General features: G+C 43.5%; 1 protein-coding gene across 2 annotated transcripts in view; it reads left to right on the top strand.

The window, feature by feature from the left end:
- The window catches only part of WSCD2 (WSC domain containing 2), a 465,220-nt gene that overhangs the window by 331,849 nt on the left and 106,064 nt on the right, over window positions 1–27,307 (top strand). For both annotated transcript variants that reach the window (XM_075835153.1, XM_075835162.1), the window contains 2 exons: window positions 1,094–1,208; window positions 5,062–5,246. In XM_075835153.1, coding sequence (XP_075691268.1) covers window positions 1,094–1,208; window positions 5,062–5,246 — 300 coding nt within the window. The remainder of the gene's footprint in view (window positions 1–1,093; window positions 1,209–5,061; window positions 5,247–27,307) is intronic.

Raw genomic sequence — 27,307 nt, forward strand, 5'->3', positions numbered from 1 at the left:
CACTACCGCTGTAGCAGCCATAACGGCTGCTAGCGGCTCCATCGGGCATATGGGGGAGTGTGTCGGCTGGCAGGTGGGCGTGTCAAGCCGCGGGCCCCATTGCAGCCACTACGGCTACTACCGCGGTAGTTATGCCTCTGCTTCAAAGTCCCCCTTTGCATAGAGACATTCAAATTTCTTAGTGTATGTTCACACTAGACTATGTCAGAGGTTCCTTCGAGGCTTCCGTCACTAATGACAGCAAGAATAGGACAACATGCAGTACTATTCTTGCCTTTGGAATGACAGGAACCTCAATGGAACCCAACGGACCCCATAATAGATCAGGGGTGTCTGCTGGTGGCCATTTAGATACAACATATGATGGATCTGCTGAGCGTCATGGCTACTGTTATAAGTGGAAGCCATGAAGCCAGTGTAAACAGATTCTTACAGTTGGAGCTCGAAATCTAACCACACATTGCCACTTTCTCAGCATGTGCTGTGAGTGGAGGATTGTAGTCAGATTTGGAACTCCAACTTTTTGGAATTTTGAATGTCATGTGGAAAATTTCAGCAAAGATGGAATTAACAGAACCGATAAAAACAAGGGCACTTCACTCGTTACTGCCCCCTATATTTCACTTATAGTATTACACTTGCACACACACTATTCATTTATTATTTCTTACTACACATCCCATGCACCACACACCACTCCCCTCAAGACTAGTGGGAGTGGCTATTATTATTTAAAGCACCTGCTCACCCTTTCATCAGCGTTTCTGACCTGGCTGTGTCCATTTGTAAGTATGGCCTTTTTCGGTGTTAAAGATGGAATTAACTTTAAGACTGCACAAACAAAAGACATTTCATAGAAATGCCCAGTTTATGGTGAATATGTGTACAGCTGGCTCAATACATTGTGACCGTTTCTCACTGTTAGAAGATTCAGTCGTGTTTACTGGCTGAATAACCTGAAACAACACAATATTATATAAAGCCTTTTCCAAACCAAGCTGAGATCCATATTCAGCTAGAGGTTTCTAACAATGTATAGCATAACTTCCTCTTGCAGACTGTCGTTAACATGTTGTGTCTTTTTGTTTTGCAGCAAAGTATATTGGATGCTACATGGATGACACGCGACAGAGAGCGCTCCGTGGAGTGTCCTTTTTCGACTACAAAAAGATGACAGTGTTCCGTTGCCAGGACAACTGTGCTGAACGGTAGGGTGGTGATTGCTGAATGAATAGAGCTTTATTAGTTTGTGCACATCAACAAATTATTTTCTCCTGCCAAAACCTGCTCCTTAGTTTATTATTTAATTCCATGTGTTGAACTGTAAGATTTATTCAGCAGTTATACTAAGCAGAATCCTCCAAAAGACTTAATCAAATACTGACGAACATGCTGTATGCTGTGTCTTAAAATGCTAAAGAAGAAATAATAAAAATGTTTAAAAAAAAAAGAGGGGGAAGGTTCTGACAGGATACTGGCAAACAGCAGCGGTAATTGGCAGTTTAATAGACATGCTTTTTTCCTTGGATCATGAATATATAGTTGGCCCTTGGAAACACTGGTCCATTTGTACATGGATGGCTCAGCTGTGTCAGAGTCTCGTGGGGAAATTCTTGGGCAATTTGTCGTTAAAGGCAACTGGCCGGTCTGACTCCCATAAGGTTTCAGAACAGTCACCGATTTAATAAACACTTAAATATTGTTAAAATACTATTCCCCTAATTCCCTTCATGTATATACTGACAGTACAGTACTTGTTGTGAGGTGTTTTTATAGGAGATTGTTACCTTTAAACACATATTTGTGTGCCGGATGGAATATACATAACAATCTATTGTAATATACAGGGTGGGCTATTTATATGGATACACCTAAATAAAATGGGAATGGTTGGTGATATTAACTTCCTGTTTGTGGCACATTAGTATATGGGAGGGGGGAAACTTTTCAAGCTGGGTGTTGACCATGGCGGCCATTTTGAAGTCGGCCATTTTGTATCCAACTTTAGTTTTTTCAATGGGAAGAGGGCCATGTGACACATCAAACTTATCGAGAATTTCACAAGAAAAACAATGGTGTGCTTGGTTTTAATGTAACGTTATTCTTTCATGAGTTATTTACAAGTTTCTGACCACTTATAAAATGTGTTCAAAGTGCTGCCCATTGTGTTGGATTGTCAATGCAACCCTCTTCTCCCACTCTTCACACACTGATAGCAACACCGCAGAAGAAATGCTAGCACAGGCTTCCAGTATCCGTAGTTTCAGTTGCTGCACATCTCGTATCTTCACAGCATAGACAATTGCCTTCAGATGACCCCAAAGATAAAAGTCTAAGGGGGTCAGATCGGGAGGCATAGGGGGCCATTCAACTGGCCCACGACGACCAATCCACTTTCCAGGAAACTGTTCATCTAGGAATGCTCGAACCTGACACCCATAATGTCACCCATAACTTGTAAATAACTCATGAAGGAATAAAGTAATGTTAAAACCAAGCACACCATTGTTTTTCTTGTGAAATTCTCGATGAGTTTGATGTGTCACATGACCCTCTCCCCATTGAAAAAACTAAAGTTGGATACAAAATGGCCAACTTCAAAATGGCCGCCATGGTCAACACCCAGCTTGAAAAGTTTCCCCCCTCCCATATACTAATGTGCCACAAACAGGAAGTTAATATCACCAACCATTCCCATTTTATTTAGGTGTATCCATATAAATGGCCCACCCTGTAGTTTATTATAACAGTTTACTTGCCTCATTTATCACGGTTGGTATATTAAATAAATTTCTGCATGATAAAACAGTATGCTTATTGTTACAGGCTAATGTTCTTATATAACGTCTTTAATGTACGTAGCTTTGTGTTACGAGTACTTTCATTTAATGTAAGTGTCAGCTGTCGCTCCACTTTCCATGTATTCTGATAGGAATATTAATTTACATTGTTGTGGAATGAGACTCTTTAACATTTTAGATGTGCACTGGTGATTAAAGGTTTTGGAATATTTGATAGTCCACCCCTACTGTCTCAAGAGAAGAGGACAAACTACTGGATCTAACCAAGACAGAAAAAAATAGTAGAAGGCCTAGTTGGCAATTTTTCAAGAAAATAAGTACAACAGAGTCAGCAGTCGGAAAAATAGACACTTTGCAGGTCCTGAGTTGGCGGATTTCCTAAATAGTACATACCAAGTGCCAGTGTCAATATTATGGATGGATGCATCTTGAGGTGTTTGAATCAAAGAGGTGAACATATGTGAGACATAGAACAAATGAAAAATGCTGGCGAAGAACTTAATAACTAAAGCAATAGTATTGAGATGATTTGCCGCAGATATAAAGATAAATTTATACCGAATGCAAGGTAAAATGAACCAGAAAGGTTACACGGTCTATTCTACAATGTCATGTCAGTCCCTCTTGCCAGTGCTTGATTGATGCAAACTTCATCATGCAGCAGGATAATTATGTGAAGAATACTTCTAAACTGTACTAAATTACTTGTCGAAGAAACAGGGACCTGGAAAACTGTCTCTAATGGACTGGCTTACATAATCGATAGATCTCAACCCTATTGAGCTCTTGTAGAAGGAGCTGTGTAAGGTCAGAGACAAAGGACTTGCAGTACAAGCTAGTTATAGCTCTTGGGAGACTTACAGAAGACGTGGGAGGAAGTTTCCAATGAATATCATTGGGAGGGGGAGGGTTGGCAGGACATGTGCCCCTAGGTGTTTTGTGCCAGGTCGGGGCACCAACAAGGTTTGCTGCAGTGCAAGGGTAGGGTTTTGCTCCAGGTGAAGGAAAGCCATACCTCTTAAAAAAATGACAGCTAAAATACCAACGTCTACAATGCTGTACACACCGGATTGTCTGATAAATAGAATAATTAGATTAAATAAAAATGATGATATTTGTGGTGTATTGAATATTGCTTTTACATTAGTATAACTAGTGGTATAGTTGCGATGTAACTTGTCATATACTGTAACATGAAAAGTATAACAAACTCTAAAGGAAGAATCCATACATGTGTAAATTAACTAATAGAGGGGAAAATGGAAGGAAAAAATGACATAATTTCTGTGTCCCAGTGCCCCAGACTTCTTTGCCTTACCTAACTTAAATATACTGTAAATACGGATGATTTCTTTCAATTATTGTATAGGGAATTGTCACAGGAGAATCTCTACTACAATAACAAACACATGAGCTATATATGCATTGGCCACAAGCATCAGGGACTATAAATCTGACCCAGAATGGAGTAAGTATACAGAAATAGAAGCAAACACATGACCAGCGAGAATTGTTATTTCCATATCTCAGACTGTATTACGATGATGGATGTGCACTGTACCACATACCTTGTACATGTCTTATGTATAAAAACCTGCACAAACATCTTCATTCTTATAATTATGTTGTTTCATAAAGAAAGACAGAGAATGGTATAAAACTGGTATTAAAAAAATCTATGATTTATTAATTTATCCAAACCCTCACTCTATGAATGTTCTATAAAACAGCCCGGTCAATTGATCATAGCATGGGGTGCTTGTGCTGCTTAAAGGGCTTACCCTATTAGAACACCCTATGTAAATGATGGGTCACCCAGAGACATGCTGATCACGCGAGGTCATTCTGCTGGGAGCCCCTGCTGTGAACTGTTATCTGGGAAGGAAATGCTTAGAAGAGCACATTTTCCCAACTGAACTTAGTATTTGGCTTTAACCAAGAGTGGGGCAGCTCTTCTATTTGCTAAATTTATCCTATTAGGGAATATGGACGGAGTAATCTGCTTCATATAATCTCTTTACAAAGTCGGTCCACAGAAATATATACAGTTTACTCTTGAACCCTCCATTAATTAAATTCATTCTGGCTTTGCTATTAAAAAATGGATTTATTTAGCATCTTTTGTGCTAAAAGATTTGAGGATTTTACTTTGGGTTTTGCACCTGGATATGCGACAATATAATTGGTGGCCACCATAACTGTGATTTGTTTGTTTTGTAGTCTTCTGTTGCTTATTCCTATTCACTTTCTCATATTGCAGGGGTTACATGTATGCTGGGCTTGAATTTGGTGCTGAATGTTACTGTGGTCACAAAATTAAAGCCTTAAATGTCAGTGAGTCGGAATGTAACATGGAGTGCAAGGGAGAAAAAAGCAACATGTGTGGTGGAATAAATCGCTTGTCCATTTACAGACTGGAACTCACACAAGAGTCCGCAAGGAGGTGTGAGTATTGTTTTCCATTGCATTACTTTCTTAAATTGCATAGTTTGCAAGTAGCTACAGTAGGTAAAATGAAATGGTGAACCATGTTTTATGTTACTCAAAGACAGGGCCAGGTGTAAGGGGCTGGCAAAATGGTCAATTGCTAGATTCCTGGGATCCCCCCGAGTACATGACCCACAAGAGCAACAATTTACCATTAATCCTTTCACTAACCTAGACCACCAGGGATTCCCTAAAAAACGCCCCTTTTTTTTTTTTATTTTTTAAACAGGCCTTTACTAGTTGGTCTAAAGATCTTAACAGTCAGACGTGGACAAAGTGGTCAGGCAATAGGGCAGGTTCCTCTTCCAAACTACACCAACAATGGGACCCACTGGTTCACCCATGGACCATTGACCATTAACTGTTTTTTTCACTCAGCTGGAGGACCAGATGAGCAGCACAATAAAAATGTTATGCTGACTCAGTGATGTCACTATTTCATGCTCAGGGACCAAGGGCACTCTCATCCGTCTGCCCTTGATACATGTTACTACTTACAATTACTGCATGGCATTACAGATTTCACTTTTTTATATCTCGACTATTGTGTATATACCAAATCATACATATAGCAATGAACATTATTATGATCCTCCAAATGTAGTACATTTTTTGTAGGCACATGACTACATTCATGCCTATTTCAGGATAAGAAAATGTTTAAGCCAATAACAGGATCATTTCACAGGCATAGATTCTCTTATTTCTTGTTGTTAACATTTTTTTGGAAGGGGTATTTTAAATTCTCTGGGATACTTGTTGCATAGGTTTTATATTTTAAATATCATAGTTTCATATCTTTTAGATTAATGCTGAAGTTGCTGTTGGAATGCTGTCAAAGCTGAGTTTCTCGATCAGAGATTCAGAGCTGAGTTTGTCATTTGCTACAACTCACTGTAATAGACAGAAAGAGATTAATATGTCAGGAACAAAAGACTTGGCAACTTAGGCAATATCCGTCATTCTAGATTTAACAAAAACTAAAAACTTTTGTCTTTACATGAAATATGCAGTTTCTTGAACATATTCAGCCTTATTTAGCAAAACAGGCCAAATAAAAATATTCATTACAGTCTGAAGAACAAAGAAGAGAAACAAACTGAATAACAAGTGATTGAAAATTGTATCTTTTGCACAGATTCAGAAATACTACCATCTGAAGTACATTAATAGTAATAGTACCAGCCAAATTGTATAACATCAATATTAATATCAGCAAAAGAGAAAAAATACAGTTATACTGTAGTAGCAGCCTTGGTTCATGAAAATAGTAATACTACCAGCCATAGTTTATATATTCAGTGCTGCATTGCATGCATAAATAGTGAGAAGTAAATAATACTGCCATATGGTGCTTATATACTGCCCTAAAGTCAGGTGCTCACTCACTCCGACATCCAAGGCTAGGTGATCGCTTGCTTACTATGATAGGAAGTAAGGATAAAAGAAGTATGTGACGGATGTTAGGGTTGTCAGTGGAGGTACAATTTACACTGCCCCAGAAGTAGTTAGTAGCTGCTGTCATGTAGGCTAAAATAGCAACAGCAGGAGGCGGCTGTGTTGTAACACTGGGAGGAGCGAGTTTAAAAGTCCACAGAGAGCGCCTTTCTGGCCGACCATAGGCATGTGTCTCCTGTGCATTTTGTGAAATCTGGACTTGTTAATATAACAATGCATTATCTGAAGGTTAACATAGAATTGCACCTATATATGCTACAATATGTTATCATGATTCACAAGAAAAACAGTCAAAAAGGATCTATAAAAAAGTAGTCCCTGCTAGATCTGCACTGGCTCCTGGTTATGATGGAAAGAAGTAAGAGAAGCTGCAATTTAAATGAGAAAAAACTTTCTAGAAGTATACAGTACTTCATTGTTTGAATAAATGATGCTACTGTATAATGCAATAACCTCATGTGATTGCAGATCTGGGCAGTAAGTATTAATAGTTACTAATGCAAATTAGTGCAAGTTAAACGAAAATGAAACATTACCATGGGAAAAATATATTACATTCTTCAATAAGGTAAAATGATCCAACAAGTCTGAGCCATAATGTACAAATGTATTGATATTTAAGGAATTCAACACGCAGGGACGTAACGAGGAAAGACTGGGCCCCATAGCAAACTTTTTACTGGGCCCCCCCTAGGTGCCCCCTGTAGATACTACCCTATGTAGATTCTGCCATACAGCCCCCCTGTAGACCGTGTCACACCCCACTTGTAGATAGCGCCCCCCACCTCCCCCTTGTAGATAGTGGCATACAGCCGCCCTGTAGAAATCGCCATAAAGCCCCCCTGTATATAGTACCACACAGGCCCCCCTCCCTTGTTAAAGTGCCACACTGCCCCTTCCCTTGTATATAGTGCCACCAGCCCCCATTAGTAGATATTGCCACACAGCCCCCTGTAGATAGCGCCACACACATACCCGTGTAGATTCTGCCACACACAGCCCCCCTAGTAGATAGTGCCACACAGCTCCCCCTTGTATATAGTGCCACCTTGCTCCCCCCTTGTATATAGCACCACACTGCTCCTCCCTTGTATATAGTGCCACCCTGCTCCCACCTGGTATATAGTGCCACCCTGCTCCCCCCTTGTATATAGTGCCACCCTGCTCCCCACCTTGTATATAGTGCTACACAGCCCCCCCCCTTGTATATTGTGCCACCCTGCTCCCCCCCTTGTATATAGTGCCACAATGGTCCCCCTTGTATATAGTGCCACGCTGTTCCCACCTTGTATATACTGCAACCCTGCTCTCCCCCTTGTATATAGTGCCACCCTACTCCCCCTTGTATATAGTCCTACCCTGCTCCTCCCTTGTATATAGTGCCACCGTGCTTCCCTCTCTTGAATATAGTGCCACTGTGCTCCCCAACTTGTTTATAGTGCCACCCTGCTCCCTCCTGTATATTGCCACTATTTCCGGAATGGACGGAGCGCTGCACATCCTCCGGGCGGGATGCATGCGCAGACCAGCGTGATGCAGTGATGTCATCACGCCGGCCTGCTCAGGGAGTCTTCCCAGTGCCATATAGGCTGCAGGCCTAACAGTATTCATTTGTATCTGCATCCTGAGGACGCAGATACAAGTGAATGTGGCTGCCGCTAGCACCGGGGCCCCCTCCGGTGCCAGCGACACCACTGGGCATGAGGGGGCCCGTGCCGCCCAGCCCATAAATGTTAGGGTCCGGGCGGCATGGGTCCCAAGTGGCCACCGGGCATGGGGGCCGTGTCGGTGGGCGGCATGGGCCCCCTCATACCGTGGGCACGTAGCAGTGGCTACGTCTGCTAGGGCGGTAGTTACGCCACTGTCAACATGTATTAAGACACTGAAACAGTATGGATATATTTCTTGTGAACAAAGAGATGAGCTCTAACTGCATTTACAAAATCGTCCACCATTTTCTAGGAGGCTGTGCAACTTCATACACAAAGCCAGTTTCATTCAGCATTAAATCCCTGTTATTATTGTACATTGTGCACCCTGCTATCTGGAGAATAGTTCAGGTCAAGTGAACATTACATTAGTCACCTTACCCTATCTGAGTTTTGAATCCTTGAAAGCAGAGTATGTTAAATAGACTTCTTTGAATGCGAAAAGTCAATGGAAACTGAGTTAGGAGTCTTGTTTTCATTTCTAAAATGTTACCATTTCTTATCTCAATGATGTATCACCCCGCAGGAAATGGTGTGTTTTTGCCGCAGCGGAAAGTCTGTGACATTCAATGGAATTGCGGAAGAAATTTTCTGCAACAATTCCGTTGTGTGTGGATAAGCCCTTATAGAGCTTTGTTTGCCCCTGAAGGTTCACTCATTTAATTGAGGTGATTTTGGAGATTTCCTGCTTTCCTGTGTCTTGACAATGACAGTCATGAGTCCCTTGAAAGTAAGCACAGAAAATACTACAACTCAACAGCATCAAACAAATTAAAATATACTAAGTATCACTGCCATGAGCCACTCAGTAGTTTACTTAGGAAATAATTAAATTGCCCTTGCCGTTGATGGGTCTACAAATTGTCAAAAAATTCGCCAAATTTTGGCACAGTTTGGCACAATTTTGATGTTTGCACCTCCCGGCACAGATTTTTTACATTAAATAAGCTAAATCAAAGGTAGTATAAGGAAAAGAAGAGTCATGTAAGATACTTAATTGGACAGTGGTGCAATAACTTAGTTATTGCACAGCTGATACAAATGTAACGATGCGTGCAAAGTACGAATGGGAAGGAAACCATGTAAACAATGAAATAATAAAAACCCAGATAATCCCTTTAGTTGTTATTAGATAAAACAAAAGTGATTTTGCAAGAGGCATTTGGCATTAATTTTCTCTGTCCTCCAGGTCACAAGTTCTTATAGAAACCTTGCTGGGTACAATATTAAACCAAATACACCCGTGAAAGTCATTTATTCATTCAGTAAATCAATTAATGCAGAATCGTAAATATTAGGAAATGTTTAGCAATAATAGTAGCAATGAGTATAAGGGTATGTTCACACAGTTTCTTTACTAGTTTTTTGACGCGGAAACCGCGCTGAAAAACTCGCCAATAACCGGCCGAAAATGCCTCCCATTGATTTTAATGGGAGGTGGAGGCGGCTTTCTCCCGCGAGCGGTAAAACCGGCTCGCGGGCGAAAGAAGGGACATTCCCTATCTTCGGGCGTTCATGCCTCTGACCTCCCAGTGACATCAATGGGAGGCAGAGAAAGCGTATTGTGTGGCGTTTTATGCCCGCGGCGCTCAATAGCCGCAGGCGAAAAACTGCGAAAACGATGTGCAGGCGGAGGAAAATCTGCCTCAAACTTTCCGCCTGCAAAAAACTCTGTGTGAACCCAGCCTAACAGTGACAATGAGTCAGTGGCATAACTACCGCCGTAGCAGCGGTAGCGACTGCTACGGGCCCCCACCATGGCCGCAGGCTCCGCTAGCATCCGCTATGGCTGCTACAGGCGTTCCTGTATGGCGTTCCCTGCAGGGGGGGGCTGTATGGCGTTCCCTGCAGGGGGGCTGTATGGTGTTCCCTGCAGGGGGGCTGTATGGTGTTCCCTGCAGGGGGGGGCTGTATGGCGTTCCCTGCAGGGGGTGCTGTATGGCGTTCCCTGCAGGGGGGCTGTATGGCGTTCCCTGCAGGGGGGGCTGTATGGCGTTCCCTGCAGGGGGAGGCGCTGTATGGCGTTCCCTGCAGGGGGGGGCGCTGTATGGCATTCCCTGCCGGGGGGGACACTGTATGGCGTTCCCTACAGGGGGGGCTGTATGGCGTTCCCTACAGGGGGGCTGTATGGCGTTCCCTACAGGGGGGCTGTATGGCGTTCCCTACAGGGGGCGCTGTATGGCGTTCCCTACAGGGGGCGCTGTATGGCGTTCCCTACAGGGGGGGCTCTATGGCGTTCCCTACAGGGGGGCTGTATGGCGTTCTCTACAGTGGGGGCTGTATGGCGTTAGCGCCATACAGCCCCCTCTGTAGAGAACGCCATACAGTCCCCCTGTAGATAACGCCATACATTTCCCTGTAGATAACGCCATACAGTCCCCCTGTAGATAACGCCACACAGCCCCCCTGTAGATAACGCCACACAGCCCCCCTGTAGATAACGCCACACAGCCCCCCCTGTAGATAACACCATACAGTCCCCCTCTGTAGATAACGCCATACAGTCTACAGGGGGAGCTGTATGGCGTTATCTACAGGGGGGCTGTATGGCGTTATCTACAGGGGGGCTGTATGGCGTTCTCTACAGGGGGATGTATGGCGTTCTCTACAGGGGGGGCTGTAAAAAAGGCACTATCTACAAGGGAGGGGGTTGTGTGACACCCAGGGGAGGGGGGCCCCAGTCAAAAGTTTGCTATGGGGCCCAGTCTTTCCTAGTTACGCCCCTGCAATGAGTATACAGCAGCAGATGTTATAAGAATGGAATACAAAAGAGATGATGGACAAAAATGTCTCTTTTGGTCTAGAACAGGACGGGGAAGCTTTTTTCTGCCAAGGCGCCATTTGGATATTTATAACATCATTCACGGCCCATACAAAATTATCAACTTAAAAATTTACCTTCTGTATTTGGTCAAATATTTAATTAACTCACCTCTAATGTGATGACTGGAACTGCTTCTCTTTGGTGAGGCGTGTGATGTTAGCCGGTATTGATGAGGTTGCTACTGCGTCGGTCAGTCTGGAGCGCAGTCGACTCTTTGCAATGGTAAGTTTTGAAAATAACTCGCATCAGTAAGTTGTTCCGACTTATTTAAAGGACATTTATGACATACCCACAGGATATGTCAGATAAATGCGGGTCCCACTCCCATAGTAGTGAAAGACAGTTACGGAAGCAGTTTCCGTAAGTACTATTCAGTTCTATGGGACTTACGGAAACAGTGTAGCTCAGCGAGTTATGCTGTTTTATTATTCATGGTCGGAAATCACAAGCTTCAGCACAACACAAAGAGGTCGAACAGTGTTTAGGGGCCCTATTCTAGAGATAGAACTGGGACCCAGAGGTGGGACCCGCATCTATCTGACATTTATGTAATATCCTGTGGACATATCATAAATGTCCTTGATGAAAAAAAAACCTTTAAGTCACCTGGACCTCACTTCGAGTAAGAAGGGCAGGCAGATGGAGCAGAGGACGGAATGACAAGGCGGCAGCGGCGGTCAGAGTGAGGTTGGGTCATGCTGTTGCGGGAGTGGACCAGTCCAGTCACCTGACCTTAATAGAGAAATCACTAGGGGTTAATAGAGAAATCCCTTGCAGACTAAGGGAGAGTAAGGATTAATAGAGAAATAATCCCTGGCAGTCTAGGGGAGAGAAAGGATTAATAGAGAAATCCCTGGCAGGCTAGGGGAGAGAAAGGATTAATAGAAACATCCGTAGTTTTCTAAAGAAGAGAAAAGGGTAGCAGAGACATCAGTGGTAGTCTACGGCAGTGAATGGATTTATAGTAAAGTCCTGGTGGTCTAGGAGATAAATACCTGGTGTGTAGGTGTTACTCACCTCTCCAGGCTCCAGCACTGGTGCAGCTTCTTGATGGTTGGGCAGAGCAGTCTGCCTGGTGACTACTACCAATGAGAGTGGAGAAAAAAGTGTCTGTTCCACTATCTGGTTACTGATGATCGTTCTGTGTTGAGGAGCCCCCTAGAAAACAGGGGGCCTGGACAACTGCTCACTTTGCCTCTCCACCCCTGCGGTCAGGTGACTGGACTGTGCCGGCCCGGGAGTGGACCAGTCTGGTCACCTGACCTCACGTCACTGACTGGTCCACTCTTGGGCCGGCACGCACCGACCTCACTCAGACCGCCACTGCCATACTTAGCTACGTCACTGACGTGAGGTCAGATGACTGGACTGTGCCGGCCTGGGAGTGGACCATTCCGGTCACCTGACCTCAGGTCAGGTGACCAGACTGGTCCACTCTTGGGCCAGCACAGTGCAGTCACCTGACCTCACGTCACTGACTCAGGTTAGGTGACCGGACTGATCCACTCTTGGGCCGGCACGCACCGACCTCACTCAAACCGCCGCAGTACTTGGCTCCAAGTAGTGAATGACGCAGCAGCAACGGGGTCTGAGTGAGGCAGGTCCAGACCAAATGATCCCGCGGCCTTTATATGGCCCACGGGACAGACGTTCCCCACCCCTGGTCTAAGACTACATCTACCGTTTTAACCCTTGTAAGCATTTTATATGCTTGAAACCATGTTAATATAACTAATAAAGCTCGTAATACACCTAGCTATATTATAATAGCCATAATTAAAAAATCTCCGGTCATCAGCGATTGATTTTCATGGGTTTCCGCTGCTGGAACCACAGTGATCAGCTGATTGCCAGGGAGTACTCATTTCTCAGTTCAGATGGAACAACCACTTTAACTGAATTCAGCAAAGGACCAATGTTATGAATCCAAGTGGCTGTTCCTCTTCAACACGATTTTATTTTCAGTTAATACATTTTAATATTTTTAAATATTCTATTTCTGAATATTTTAATTACATAACTAGCAAAAAAAAAAAAAAAAATCATACTAAGTGGTGTATTTATTTAGTCCTCCAATTTATCACTGTAGGCATAATGTATCATGCTGGAATCCAGGCTGCTTAGCTCACAGGTGACTACCCAGATAAGACATGACTTTAACAAACTTGGAGCTGAGAAGTATTAGGATACGCACACACAACTTATTTTCAGCCGATTTTTGGGCCGTAAATGCCTCAAAAAATGGCTGAAAATACGTAAGCTGAATGCCTCCAAACATCTGCCCATTGATTTCAATAGGAAAAAACGTGTTTCAATTTTTTTACGCGCCCGTTTGAAAAAAACGGCACATAAAAAAACACCCCGTAAAAATAAGTGCATGTCACTTCTTGAGCCATTTTTGGAGCCATTTTTCATTGGGTCAATAGAAAAACAGCTCCAAAAATGGACGCAAAAAACGCCTCCAAAAACATTTGTGGTTTAAAGAACGGCTGAAAATTTGAATTTCAATTCCCTTGAAAACAGCTCCGTATTTTACAGCCGTTTTTAGTTTAGCGTCCCAACATACCCTAAGGCCTCATGGCCGTATTACAGCTCTATACAACATCCAAGTTGTACACAGCTCTAATACAAAATCAATAGACTCCTATCAGGCTCTAATGTACCATGTAGCTTGCTCAACTGGATGCCGTATTTTGGAGGTGTTTTTTCCTCACAGGGTCTCCGCGTGCTTTCCTTACAACCTCCTGCACCCAGCTTTGGATATAAACACACGTTTAAAGGTTTTTATAAATCCTTCTTAAGATGGCCATACACATTAGATGAAAGTTGTCCGATTATCATTTTCAAATTGTACATAAAACAATAATTTGCGATAACCTAAAAATAGTGTGTTTGATTTTGACAAATCTTTCATACAGTATATAGTTACAAATGCAGCAAACTTCTAACATAGGCATAATGAACCCAGAATTCATATCAGCATTAAAGGAGAGGATAAAAAAAGGTGATGCGGTTTTCTGTCCCAGCATGAAATGTAGTTATGAAGAAATGACATTTATTAACACAATTTCCAGTTATCTTCATGGTCATGGGATTACTGTGAAATTGGTGCAAGTCTTCTACAAGGCCTGTCAGTTATATGACTTATGAGGCATCTTTGTGTGGATGATGTTTTATTCAAGTACACGAGGATGTTCCGAAAAAAAAATGTAATATCCACTTCTAGCCCTCAGCCAGATATCATTACATCTCACTACAGCTTTATACTTGCTAGATTTGGTGACTTTCTGCTGATAACTCAACTACTGTACCTTGACTTGTGCAGATAAAATTGCTCACCAGATTAACAGCTCTATAACATGCTGGCTAATCATCTTCACGGAACAATTCTTCATCAATACTTGCTGTCATCACAAGTTTTATTTTATTTTTTCTGGGTGCAGCAGAGTAGCAACTGTCTGTTTGAAAGATTATTCTTTCCGGTTTGGACCATCTCAGCATAATATGACACAAAGAAATATCTTGAACCAAGACAATTTTCTCTTGATATATTATAATTTCTCTGGAAACTGCTAAGATCAGGAGAGAAGCAGAAGATAAGATTTACAACAGTTAATATTCTGGTATAAGCCCTAAAAATTAGCAGAAGTTAATGCTTTTTTACCATGAAGTGAATAGGGCAAATTTATTGCTTTCTTGCTTTAGTTTTGAATTACTGTAAATACTAATACATTGCATTTTATATTTATCATTTATTACTATAATTTATATAGCACAAGTATATTCTGCAAAAAATTCATTGATATCAGTCCTTGTCTAAAGAACACGGGCAGATATTCAGCCTGCTAAACAAGTGCTGATCAACAATACAGCATGTTGATCAGTGCTCGATTACTCCCATGTACTACCTCTTGAGGGGACGCCACTCTTTGCAGCTGCCCTCCCCTCTGACTAAGGCCCCATGCATACGACCATGCAGTATTTGCGGTCAGTAAATACTGCACGGACTGGCCGCGGAGTGTCATCCGATTAGCGGACCGTGCTTAAATGTGAAACATAGGACATGTCCTATTTTTTGCGGCTCATGTCTACGGTCCGTACACACACCCGAAAATATACGGGAAGATGTCCGTGGCGGATAGAAATGAATGTGTCAGTAAAAACTGACACATTGAAATTGATGTATGTATGTTTTTAGAGTTTAGGAGGAAGTTGGAGCACACAAAGGATATTCACACAAACACAGAATGAAAATGCAAACGTGACACAGGGATTGCTCTGGTTGGGTATGTATCACGACTATGTGGTATGTGGACCCACTGGGCCGCTCCACCGTAGCAGAGTAGCAGCTGGCCAAACAAGAGTCAAGATAGTCTTTAAGACAAGAGCAACTGAATAGAAGACTTGGCAGACACTTGACTTGGCAGAAACTTGACTGACACTTGATACAGAAATAGCGTAGACGTCTGGGCCGGCACGTGCACCGGGCACAGATAGTGAACTCGACTCCGACACTATACTTCACACTGGAACTTAAGCACAATTACTGGATACCGGATACAGGAAACAGGATATGGGAAAACAGGATACAGGATACAGCTAAGGAATCATTTGCAGAACAAACATGGGAAGACACGACAACACTCAGGCAAGGAGGAAGAGGGCAGAGACATTTTTATAGTCCAGGGTGCGTTTCGGATTGAATAGAGACAATTTTACTGGTGCACGCGCGCACCCTAGACGAAGTAGAGGAGAGTTGCAGATGACGCGTGCGCCGGCGTCTCTGGAGAGGGAGACGCCGGCAAGCACAGAGTGTCCTGCGGTCACAGCTGTGGGTGAGTAGGACATGGCGGTGGTCAGTGACCGCAGGCATAACAGTACGATTCCCTAACCTCAGTGCTTCAAGACAGCTAATTCAAGAGTGCTAATCATTTAGGCACTGTATTATGTAACATACAAATAAATTGCATATAGTAATTTAGGGATCACTGGGACACATCTATTAATGAAAATGCACCAGAATTCTGGCTCAAACTCTGTTCCTGAGATATTTGAAATATCTAGGTGTTATATACTATAGATTATAGTCTGGCTTTCAATAAAACATGTCTCCATCCTTGAAGTTTCATTCTAAATTCTGAAACATGTTTCAGCATTTATAATTATAGATTCCACAATTTTCCCCAAAAAATATTTATAGATATCTGTTTATTTGGGGCATTTTTAAAGGTAAAATATGTGTACGTCCATGGCCGCATTACTCACCCCCCGACGGCCACAGCCATGGATCTGTGAGCGCTGGCTCGCACCTCCATCCTAGGAGACGGCAGCGCTCACTTTCGCTCCAGTCCGCTGTGTCCGTAGGGTGCACGCACACTCTCGTGCCCGGTCTTAAAGGGCCAGCGCGTGCACAATTAGAAATCATCATCATCAACTACACATGATTTCCTTGACCATAAGAAGGGCCCTGCCCTTCTGATCCTTGCCTGAGCATTGTTAGTATATCCCATGTCAGTCTTGCAAATGGTGCCTTAGTGCTATCCCGTTCCAGTGGTTACCCATTCCCTGTTACCTGTATCCTGCATCCCGTGCTGTGTTCTTGTACCTGAGCCTATTAGTGTTAAAGTCGTGTCCTACTGCACCTGCTGTCGTTTGCCATGTTCAGTGTCTTCTGCCACGTCCAGTGTCTTCTGTCACGTCCAGTGTCGTCTGCCACGTTCAGTGGCATCTGCCATATCTAATATTATCTGCCACGTCTGGCGCAACCTGCTGCACCCACCTCTATCCGTGCTGAAGCCTCGGCCACTGTCTGGACTAGTTCAGGTACCCATCTGTTACAAACTGCTATAGACTCTTGTATAGACTGTGACTAGGCCAGCTGCCTCTCCGCTACGGTGGAGCGGCCTAGTGGGTCCACATACCCTGTGATCGTGACAATATGGAGCAGCAACTTTCACAAGCATAAAGGCTGTCATATATTGGCCCTAAGATAGCTTTAATTTTTTTCTTTCCTTTTCCTTTTTTATCTCAGCAGGTAGGGTTGCTGAAACTCATTGAAATCAGCTGTTTTGCCACGGAAAGCGTTTTGGAAAGTAGTAGTACTTAAACTAAAAGACGTAAACTTAAATTAGTAGTAGTACTTAAGTAGGAGCTCACTTAAAGAACGGGCGACTATGCAATATATGCTCATAAAGTCTGCTAGCGGGAGCCATTCTTTACAATGGATCCCTGCTCAGGCTAATAGAGGGGGCCCACGAACAGGTCCTGCTGTGAACACCCTCTGTGACATCCATAGACCCTAATAGGACATATATATGGGGGCTTCCCAGTTGGGACAATCCTTTTAATGATTACACTTTAAAGAGTCTCTGTCACCAGATTTTGCAACCCCTATCTGCTATTGCAGCAGATAGGCGCTGCAATGTAGATTACAGTAATGTTTTTATTTTTAAAAAACTAGCATTTTTGGCCAAGTTATGACCATTTTTGTAGTTATGCAAATGAGGCTTGCAAAAGTCCAAGTGGGTGTGTTTAAAAGTAAAAGTCCAAGTGGGCGTGTATTATGTGCGTACATCGGGGCGTTTTTAATACTTTTACTAGCTGGGCGTTCTGACGAGAAGTATCATCCACTTCTCTTCAGAACGCCCAGCTTCTGACAGTGCAGACACAGCCGTGTTCTCGAGAGATCACGCTGTGTCGTCACTCACAGGTCCTGCATCGTGTCAGACGAGCGAGGACACATCGGCACCAGAGGCTACAGTTGATTCTGCAGCAGCATCAGCGTTTGCAGGTAAGTAGCTACATCGACTTACCTGCTAACGCCGATGCTGCTGCAGAATCAACTGAAGCCTCTGGTGCCGATGTGACCTCGCTCGTCTGACACGATGCAGGACCTGTGAGTGACGTTACAGCGTGATCTGGCAGAAGCTGGGCGTTCTGAAGAGAAGTGGACGATACTTCTCATCAGAACGCCCAGCTAGTAAAAGTATTAAAAACGCCCCGATGTACGCACATAATAAACGCCCACTTGGACTTTTACTTTTAAACACACCCACTTGGACTTTTGCAAGCCTCATTTGCATAACTACAAAAATGGTCATAACTTGGCCAAAAATGCTCGTTTTTTAAAAATAAAAACGTTACTGTAATCTACATTGCAGCGCCTATCTGCTGCAATAGCAGATATGGGTTGCAAAATCTGGTGACAGAGCCTCTTTAAAGTCACTTGTTGTTTTTCTTGCAGTTTACACCCTCTTGTTATTTGGTGGAAATTGCAATTTTTGGATTCCATTTTACTATTCTGCTACCACAAGGACAATAGGTTAATAATATATCTGTTCATGAAAATCCTACTAGACTGAATATATTTGATGAAACAAAAATAAAAGTAATAATTTCAGTTTCTGGATAATGATAACACTCTTCACATTACCAATGTAATATAAGTTATTTAGTTATTTATTTGAGGGAATACACCTTAAAGGACACTGTCAATTCAACAAACTTTATTATTCCACAATGAATAAAGAAAATTATTATTTATGTAATGTACCTGACTTAATGGCTATGTACACCTTTGAAGGGGATTTTTTTAATTAAATGGACAATCAGTGTGTTTGGTGCAACTTTATAAATAGTTTTTATTAAAAATTATTTTAACTTTTTTAGATACAGCTACTTTGTATCCGGCGTCTGCGCAGCTCAATAAAAATTAAAGGAGCGCTGGTCACGCATTCGCACAAGCGCGACCGGCGCTCCATTCATTTCTACGGAGAAGCCGACACAGAACCCGGAAGTCCGAGGTTTGTGATGGAGAACTTCAGGGGACTTTCAGTCCCCCGTTCTCCTTATCGCTGCCAGCGATTACACATGTATCCCCTATCCTGTGGATAGGGGATACATGTCTTTTGTTTAATGGCAGAGCGGGGAGATACCTCCCTGCTCTGCCGTAGTGTTCAGTGGCGTCCCGCTGTAGCAGCTATAGCGGCTGCTAGCGGAGCCTGCGGCCAAGGTGGGGGCCCGTGCCAGCGGGCGACACGGGCCCCCTCATGCCGCGGGCCCCGTAGCAGCCGCTACTGCTGCTACGGCGGTAGTTACGCCACTGGTGTCAGCAGGTCCTGCATGTCTCTGACACGCAGCATCCACCTGTAATCTATCACATCTAAGTTATGAACTTAGATGTGATGTGTTATGTGTTATGTTTAGTGATGAATTGTGATTGAAAATGACAACGATGCAACAAAAACAATATATGTTCTTGTTACTGGTTATCAAAATGGAGAATGAGAATAAATACCAACAAGTCTACGTATATGAGCACGAACATGCAATTAAATACATTACTTTTTTTAAAAGCCTCCCAGTTACAATGCCATCTAGTAAAACTGAACATACATAACAGTCAATACATTACAATCCTCCCCTCTTAGATAACATAATTCTCTAAATAACTAGCTCGAAGGAATAATCTCATTTGAAGGGTCCTTTACATGTGATTCATTATCCTGAGGCACATCTAATGGTGGAGAAGATTGCTTCCTCTTGTTGGATAAGAGGAGGGTCAGTGGGATGTAAGGCATCACTCTGAACTGTTGGTACCTTAGGGTCAAGATCACTTCCAATAGCAGGTGATATGCAATCCTATACTAAGCTTCGTAGTTGGTCTATATGCCTCCTTAGAGGATGACCATCAGTAGTTCTTACTTTGTAAGACACGGATCCTGCAGTTTCCACTACAGTTGCTGGTATCCATCTTGGTCCCATTGCAGTTTCTATGATACACACTATCACCCTGCTGAAAGTGCCTTGTGGATGAGGCGTTATATGTTTTAGACAGTTTGACTTCCTGTTTGTTTTGCAATTCAGATGTGACATCAGGATGAAGTCTGTCCAGGTCTTGATCCTCCTATTCATCATCAGTTCTGCAGGGCTGCATCCTGTACTGGAACATGGTGTCACATATTGTTGTAGTAGAAAATTTGTCAGTCTGTGATTCCAATCTCCTTCAACAATTCTCTGTAAAGCATCTTTAGTAGTCTGAACCATGTGCTCTGCTTGTCCATTTGAAGATAGATTAAATGGAGCTGTTGTAACATGGTGAATAAGATTATTTTCCATAAAGACTTTGTGAAATCTGTGGATGTAAATTGTGTGTCATTGTCTGACACAATTGTATCAGGTAATCCATGTGTTGCAAACAAGTAAAATTGTCTGTCCCTGAGCTAGACCTGCAAAGTCTGTATGCAGTCTAGACCATGGATTTCTGGTTAGATTCCAAGAACGTGAAACAGCTTTTGTTCGAGAATGATGCTGTATTTTGACAAGGAGTACACTTCTTTACCCCTTGCTCTATGTGTTCTTCAATTTTAGGCCACCATACATAACTTCTAGCAAGGGCCTTCATGTTAACAATTCCTGGATGTCCTTCGTGAAGAGCTTTAAGCAATTGAGTTTGACTAGCTCTGGGAGTTACCACTCTGTTACCCCAAAGTAGACAATCTTTGTAGGCGGAGAGTTCATGCTGCTTTGCAGTGATGTCAGGAGGAGAGGAGGAGTCCAAGGCAGAGTGCTAGAAGCGGCTCTGCTCCGGGACTCCGTCTCTGCAGAAGCCCCTGACATCACTGTTCATATATGGACAGTGTTGTCGGGAGCAGAGCAGTGTACCAGGCAGAGTGTTAGTAGTGCTCTGCCAGGGACTATGGCTCTGGGGTTGCCCCTGACCACACTTTCCATATATGGACAGTGACGTCAGGAGCTTCTCCTGAAGCGGAATCTCCAGCCAGAGCATTGACAGAGCATTGGGGTTTGTGTGGCATTACCAGAGGCGGTCTGTCTGGCACTACCAGGGAGGGTGACTGTGTGGCACTAACAGGGAAAGGGGGGCTGTGTGGCACTACCAGGGAGGGGGCTGTGTGGCACTAACAGGGAGGGGGGCTGTGTGGTACTACCTTGGAGGCGGTGCTGTGTGGCACTACCTTGGAGGGGGGCTGTGTGGCAGTACCTTGGAGGGGGGCTATGTGGCCCTACCTGGGAGGGGGCTGTGTGGCACTACCAGGAAAGGGGGCTGTGTGGCACTACCTGGGAGGAGGTCTGTGTGGCACTACCTAGGAGGGGGGCTTTGTGACACTATCTACAGAGAGCACTAAATTTATGGGGGTACAAACTGGGGACCTAACTTCTATATGCGGGCATAAACAGGGCCTAATGTCCATATGGGGGCACAAAGTGACGTTTTCTGCCATTTTACTGCCATCGTGAGTTCCCCGCAAAGGGGCCTACTAAGTCTGTGTCGTCCAAGAGCCCACATAAACCTGGAGCTGGCCCTGGTCACTGGGTTTAGCAGGGAACACCAGAGAACGGGCAATATCAAATGTCTTGGATTCTATGACACTCAGCAGCACTGCTCATTTCAGCATCAGATACTTTATTTGCTTATAGGTAAAACATGAATCTTCCAGCATATAAATTCCATAAATATGGATTTGAGACATCAAATTCCTCCATTTGAACGATAGTGGCCATTTTATAATTGTAGTATTGTATAAGCTGAGCAGTAGAGTAACTGAAATTCAATATTTTCTCCAATAAAATTAACTATGTATAATCTTACTACTCACAGCATCCCATCCCCGTCACTAATTATTATGTTTAGTAATGAATTATGATTGAAAATGACAACAATGCGACAACAACAATATATGTTCTTTTTACCAGTTTACAAAATGGAGAATGAGAATAAATACCAACAAGTCTACATATAAGAGAACGAACATACAAATAACTGATATGACTTTTTTTTAAAAGCCTCCCAGTTACAGTGCAATCTAGTCACACTGGACAGACATAACAGTCAATACATTACATAAAGGATAACAGGTGGATCCTGCGTGTCAAAGACACGCAGGACCCACCTTCACTGAACCCGTCAGTCCCACGGACCTGACGGATAAAGGATAAAAAGCAGCTGTATCTAAAAAAGTAAAAATATTTTTTAACATAAACTAATTACAGAGTTGCACCAATCATACTGATTGACCTTTTTTATTGAAAAAACGAATCCCTCTCAAAGGTGTACATAGCCTTTAAATCATACTATGATAATATACTTTTGATTAAATATTCTTTTCATTTCAGCCTTAAGACATACAAAACTCATTAGCTCATGGATACTTTTTGAAAAAGGATCTAAGGGGAAATAATATATTAGGATTATTAAGGTATTTGCATTGCGGATGTTTAATTCTTTGAATATAGATTAAACATGTGCATGGTTAAGTAGCATATATTGCTTACTGTATTCGTTTTTTACTTATTGAATAGTGTTTACTACTCAATCCTTTAGTTTGGGTATAAGTAAATAGAGTGGATCAGTGCACTTGAATAATTAAATTGTCAATCATTACACTTTGTAAATAAGGAAACCACATATTCCAAATAACTGCATACTATTTCATAATTTAGCATGTAATTGTAGGAAAATAATATATTTAAAAAGGGATGTATACTTTACTACGCCATTCAGCCGTAACATTAGGGTGCTATTACACAGGTGGCCGAGCCGTGGTAACCGCAAGCGTGAAACCACAGTAAGAACAGATGCAGCTCGGTTACCAGGGCCCTGCCGCAAATGTTTAATAGCACCTTAAGGCTGAGTTCCCAAAGTGCAAACTTGCTGCAGATTTTGCCTGCATTTTGAAAACCAAAACCAGAATTGGATCCAGGAGAGCAGACCTATAAGGCCTCTCTTTATCAATTTCTTCTGTTTAGGTTCCGTTCCTGGTTTTGGATTAAAAAACGCATGCAAAATCTGCAGCAAATCTGCACTGTGGGAATCCAACCTTAAAACCACTGACAGGTGAAATTAATTACATTGACTATTTCGTTACAATGGCATCTGTCAAGGAGTGGGATATACTAGGCGGCAAGTGAATAGTCAGTCCATAGGGTATGTCACACAGGGCAGATACGCTGTGTAAAAGCAAAGAGCATATCCGACCTGGCGGCCGCAGGGAATTTCAGCCTGAAAAGCCGCAGCAGAATCACAGCTTTTCACCGCAATAATCGCAACATCTGCTATTTGTTGCAGGTTTTACCTCCTCATTGAATTCAATGGGGAAAGCCCACAACAAAAAAGAGGCGATTACACAAATACAATTGACATGCTGCGGATTAAAAAAATGCAGGTCAATTTGTGAGCGTTTTTTTCCGTTTATCATTTACGCAGCGTGTGGATGAGAATTGTTCAAATCGCATCCACTCTGCTGCTACTGTAATATAATGCGGAAAGGAGTCCAAGCAAGGACAACCGGTGGCAAAGTAAAGGCTCATTGATGCGTGTGGGGAGAAAATGGTAGACTATCCCACAGAAGAGCAACTGACTTGGCCTCGAAATTTCTTAGATCTCAATCCAAGTGGGATTTATAAAGGCAACACCTTGCAATTTACAGGATTTAAAGGTTCTGATGCTAGGGTCTTAGTGCCAAATACCATAGGATACCTTCAGAGGTCTTGTGGAGTGTATGCCTCAACAGGCCAGAGCTGTTTTGGTGGCATGAGGGGGACCTACACAATATTAAACAGGTGATTTAAAGGTTATGGCTGATCGTGTATACTACTGCAAAATCTTGTAATACCACTGGAGACCTTTAAGAACGTAGGTGATAACAAAAAAGTAAAATAGGGGAGTGACAACTAGTTATTTGAAAAACTGTTATGAGTTTTGTCATTTATAGTTGCTATACGGTATGGAGTTCATCTTATTTATAGGTCAGAACAAAAGCTATGAAAAAAAACCACTTTCATATAAAGCGATCATTTATAATTATTTTTACAATTGTCATCTATTCAGGGCCGGCCTTAGGGGTGTGCCACCTGTGCCATTGCACTGGGCGCATCACTCCACCAGGAGGAAGTGGGTGCTGCGCTGGCTCCCTTCCCCTGCTTGTTTCAGAAGCGCCCGGGCCCGGCGACTCAGCAGATGCCTTTACATCCAGGCGCATCTTCTCTCAGTGGCGTCGCTACCACTCTAGCAGCCATTGTGGCTGCTAGCGGCGACACCGGGCATGAGTGCGCTCGTGCCGCCCGTTGGGACAGGCCCCTTTATGACCGGCGGCACCAATAGCATCCGCTGCAGCTGCTACAGCGGTAGTGATGCCACATTTAATAGTATCTGCATTTTTAGGACACAGGTACTGTTGAATACTATAGCACAGCAGGAAGGTATCTCCCCGCTCTGCTATCTACTAGTGCCACTGTAGTTCCCTGAAGGAACAGACTCCCTGTGTGGCTGGGGATTCCGCTCCTGGACGGAGCACTTGATGTCTCTGTCCATATATGGACAGTGACATTAGGGGTAACTCCTGAAACAGAATCCCCGTCCACAGCGTTGCCGTCGCTGTGACCGGAGATTCCATAAGTGGACAGAGACGTCAGAGGCTTCTCCTGGAGTTGAATCCCCGTCGCTGTGACCAGGGATTCCACTCCAGGAGAAGCCCCTGATGTCACTGTCCATATATGGACAGAGACATCAGGGACTTCTCCTGGAGTGGAATCCCAGATCACAGCGTCGGCAATGCTGTGGACGGGGATTCCTCTTCAGGAGATGCCCCTGATGTCACTGTCCATATATGGACAGTCACATCAAGCGCTCCGTCCAGGAACAGAATTCCCGGCCAGAGGGGATTCTGCTCCTTCAGGGAGCTACAGTGGCACTATCTACAGGAAGGGGGGTACTATCTACAAGGGTGCTTTGTGGCACTACCTACAAGGGGGTGTCTGGCATTACCTACAAGGGGGTGTCTGGCACTACCTACAAGGGGGCTGTGTGGCACTACCTACAAGGTTGGCTGTGTGGCAATACCTACAAGGTGGCTCTGTGGCACTACCTACAAGGGGGCTGTGTGGCACAACCTTCAAGGGGACTGTGTGTGACACTATCTACAAGAGGGTTATGTGGCACTACCTACAAGGGGCTGTGTGGCACTAATTACAAGGGGCTGTGTGGCACTACCTACAAGGGGCTGTGTGGCATTATCTACAGGGGGCTGTGTGGCACAATCTACAGGGGTAATCTGTGAGTGGCGGGCTGATAGTCATTTTACTGTGATTGAGGGGCTGATGGTCATTTTACTGTGAGTCCGGGGCTGATGTTCATTTTACTGTGAGTGGGGGGCTAATGTTTATTTTACTGTGAGTGGGGGGCTAATGGTCATTTTACTGTGAGTGGGGGGCTGATGGTCATTTTACTGCCAGTGAGGTGCTGATTGTCATTTTACTCTGAGTGGCGGGCTGATGGTCATTTTACTGTGAGTGGCGGGCTGATGGTCATTTTAGTGTGAGTGGGGGGCTGATGGTCATTTTACTGCCAGTGGGGTGCTGATGGTCTTCAAGTGGTTTCCACCTCTGACCTCCAATTAAAATTAATAGGAGGCAGAAAATACCTGCGGCACTCGTTTGGTGCTTTTTTTGCCTGTGTCTTTTGCATTAGCTATAACGGCTTAAAAAAACGAAAAAGGAAAAAAAGGTCAAATAATGCAGTCAATTCAAAATGTGCCTCAAAATTCCCTCAGGAATTTTGAGGCAGATTTTTTATGCCTTACAAAAAACGCATTGTGTATATACCTTGTAGTGCTTGTTTTTAGCCGTTTTCTGTCTTTCGCGAAACAATATTTGGTAGGAGTGCCCTGAGGAATTTTTTTTTCCAGGGTTGCCTTGAGTCCGAAAAGGTTGGAAAACTCTATACTAGGCTACAGGATCATGCCGGCCTATGCAAGGATACCGTCGAGGAACAGCTCAGTTCATCGTGGGAACGGGGCCTAGGTGAGTACAGTTTATTTTTCTTTGGGGGCACTGTCTACAACGGGGAGGTGGGGGTTGTTTGGCACTGTCTACATGAGGGAGGTGGGGCGCTGTATGGCACAATCAACAAGAGGTAGGTGGGGGATGTATGGCACTGTCTACAAGGAGGCGGTGGGGGATTATGGCACTGTCTACAAGAAGGAGGTGGGATATCATGGCACTGTCTACAGGGAGGCTGTATGGCACAATCTACAGGGGGGCACTATCTACAAGGGGGGCTGTGTGTGGCAGCCAGGGGAGGGGGCATTATACAGTGTGGAGGCCACTAAGCGGACATTATACTTTGTAGGGGCACTACAACTGGCAATATATTGTGTGTGGCACTTAGGGGGCATAAAACTGTGTGGGCACAATTAGAGGACAAAATACTGTGTCCTTAAAGGGGTTATAATATATTATATTATTAAATATTATTATTATACTGTATGGGGGGCACTAAAGGGGTATTATACTGTGTGGGGCACTATATAGGGCATTATACTATGGGGGCATTATCCTTTTAAGGGGCATTTTTTTCTGATGGGGTGGGGCTGAAAGATAATTTTGCACAGGGCGCCATCTATCCTAAGGCTGGCCCTGCATCTAGTACCTCTTTGCTTTGACTGATCCATTTGTTTTTGTTGGTGCAATTCTGCCTCTGCAGTGCTGGCTGAGCATTACTTAGCAAATAGTAATGCCTCCTCCTCATTGGTAGAAGTTGCGGTCACATGACTTAGCATTCCTGGAGTAAGAATGCAATACTATTGGTCAGGATGAGTGGGCTTGTCCTGGAAGGGGGAGGGATTTCCTTCTTATAAGACCAACACCATGAGCGCACTCCTCACAGCTCTTTCGGCTGTGATCATATCGCTTGCAGAAATCGCTAATATGAATTGAATTTCTTGTGATAAATCCTTTCTGCTCCAGGCCTATTTCAGGATATAACCTGTAGGGACATACTAATAGCTGTCTTTTAGGGCCAGTTCAATGTTGGTGCTGCATCTTGATAACTGATCACTTAAAGAGGCTCTGTCACCAGATTTTGCAACCCCTATCTGCTATTGCAGCAGATAGGCGCTGCAATGTAGATTACAGTAACGTTTTTATTTTTTTTAAAACGAGCATTTTTGGCCAAGTTATGGGCATTTTTGTAGTTCTGCAAATGAGGCTTGAAAAAGTCCAAGTGGGTGTGT

Source organism: Rhinoderma darwinii, chromosome 1, assembly GCF_050947455.1.
Source record: "Rhinoderma darwinii isolate aRhiDar2 chromosome 1, aRhiDar2.hap1, whole genome shotgun sequence".
In the NCBI taxonomy this organism is placed as follows: domain Eukaryota; kingdom Metazoa; phylum Chordata; class Amphibia; order Anura; family Rhinodermatidae; genus Rhinoderma; species Rhinoderma darwinii.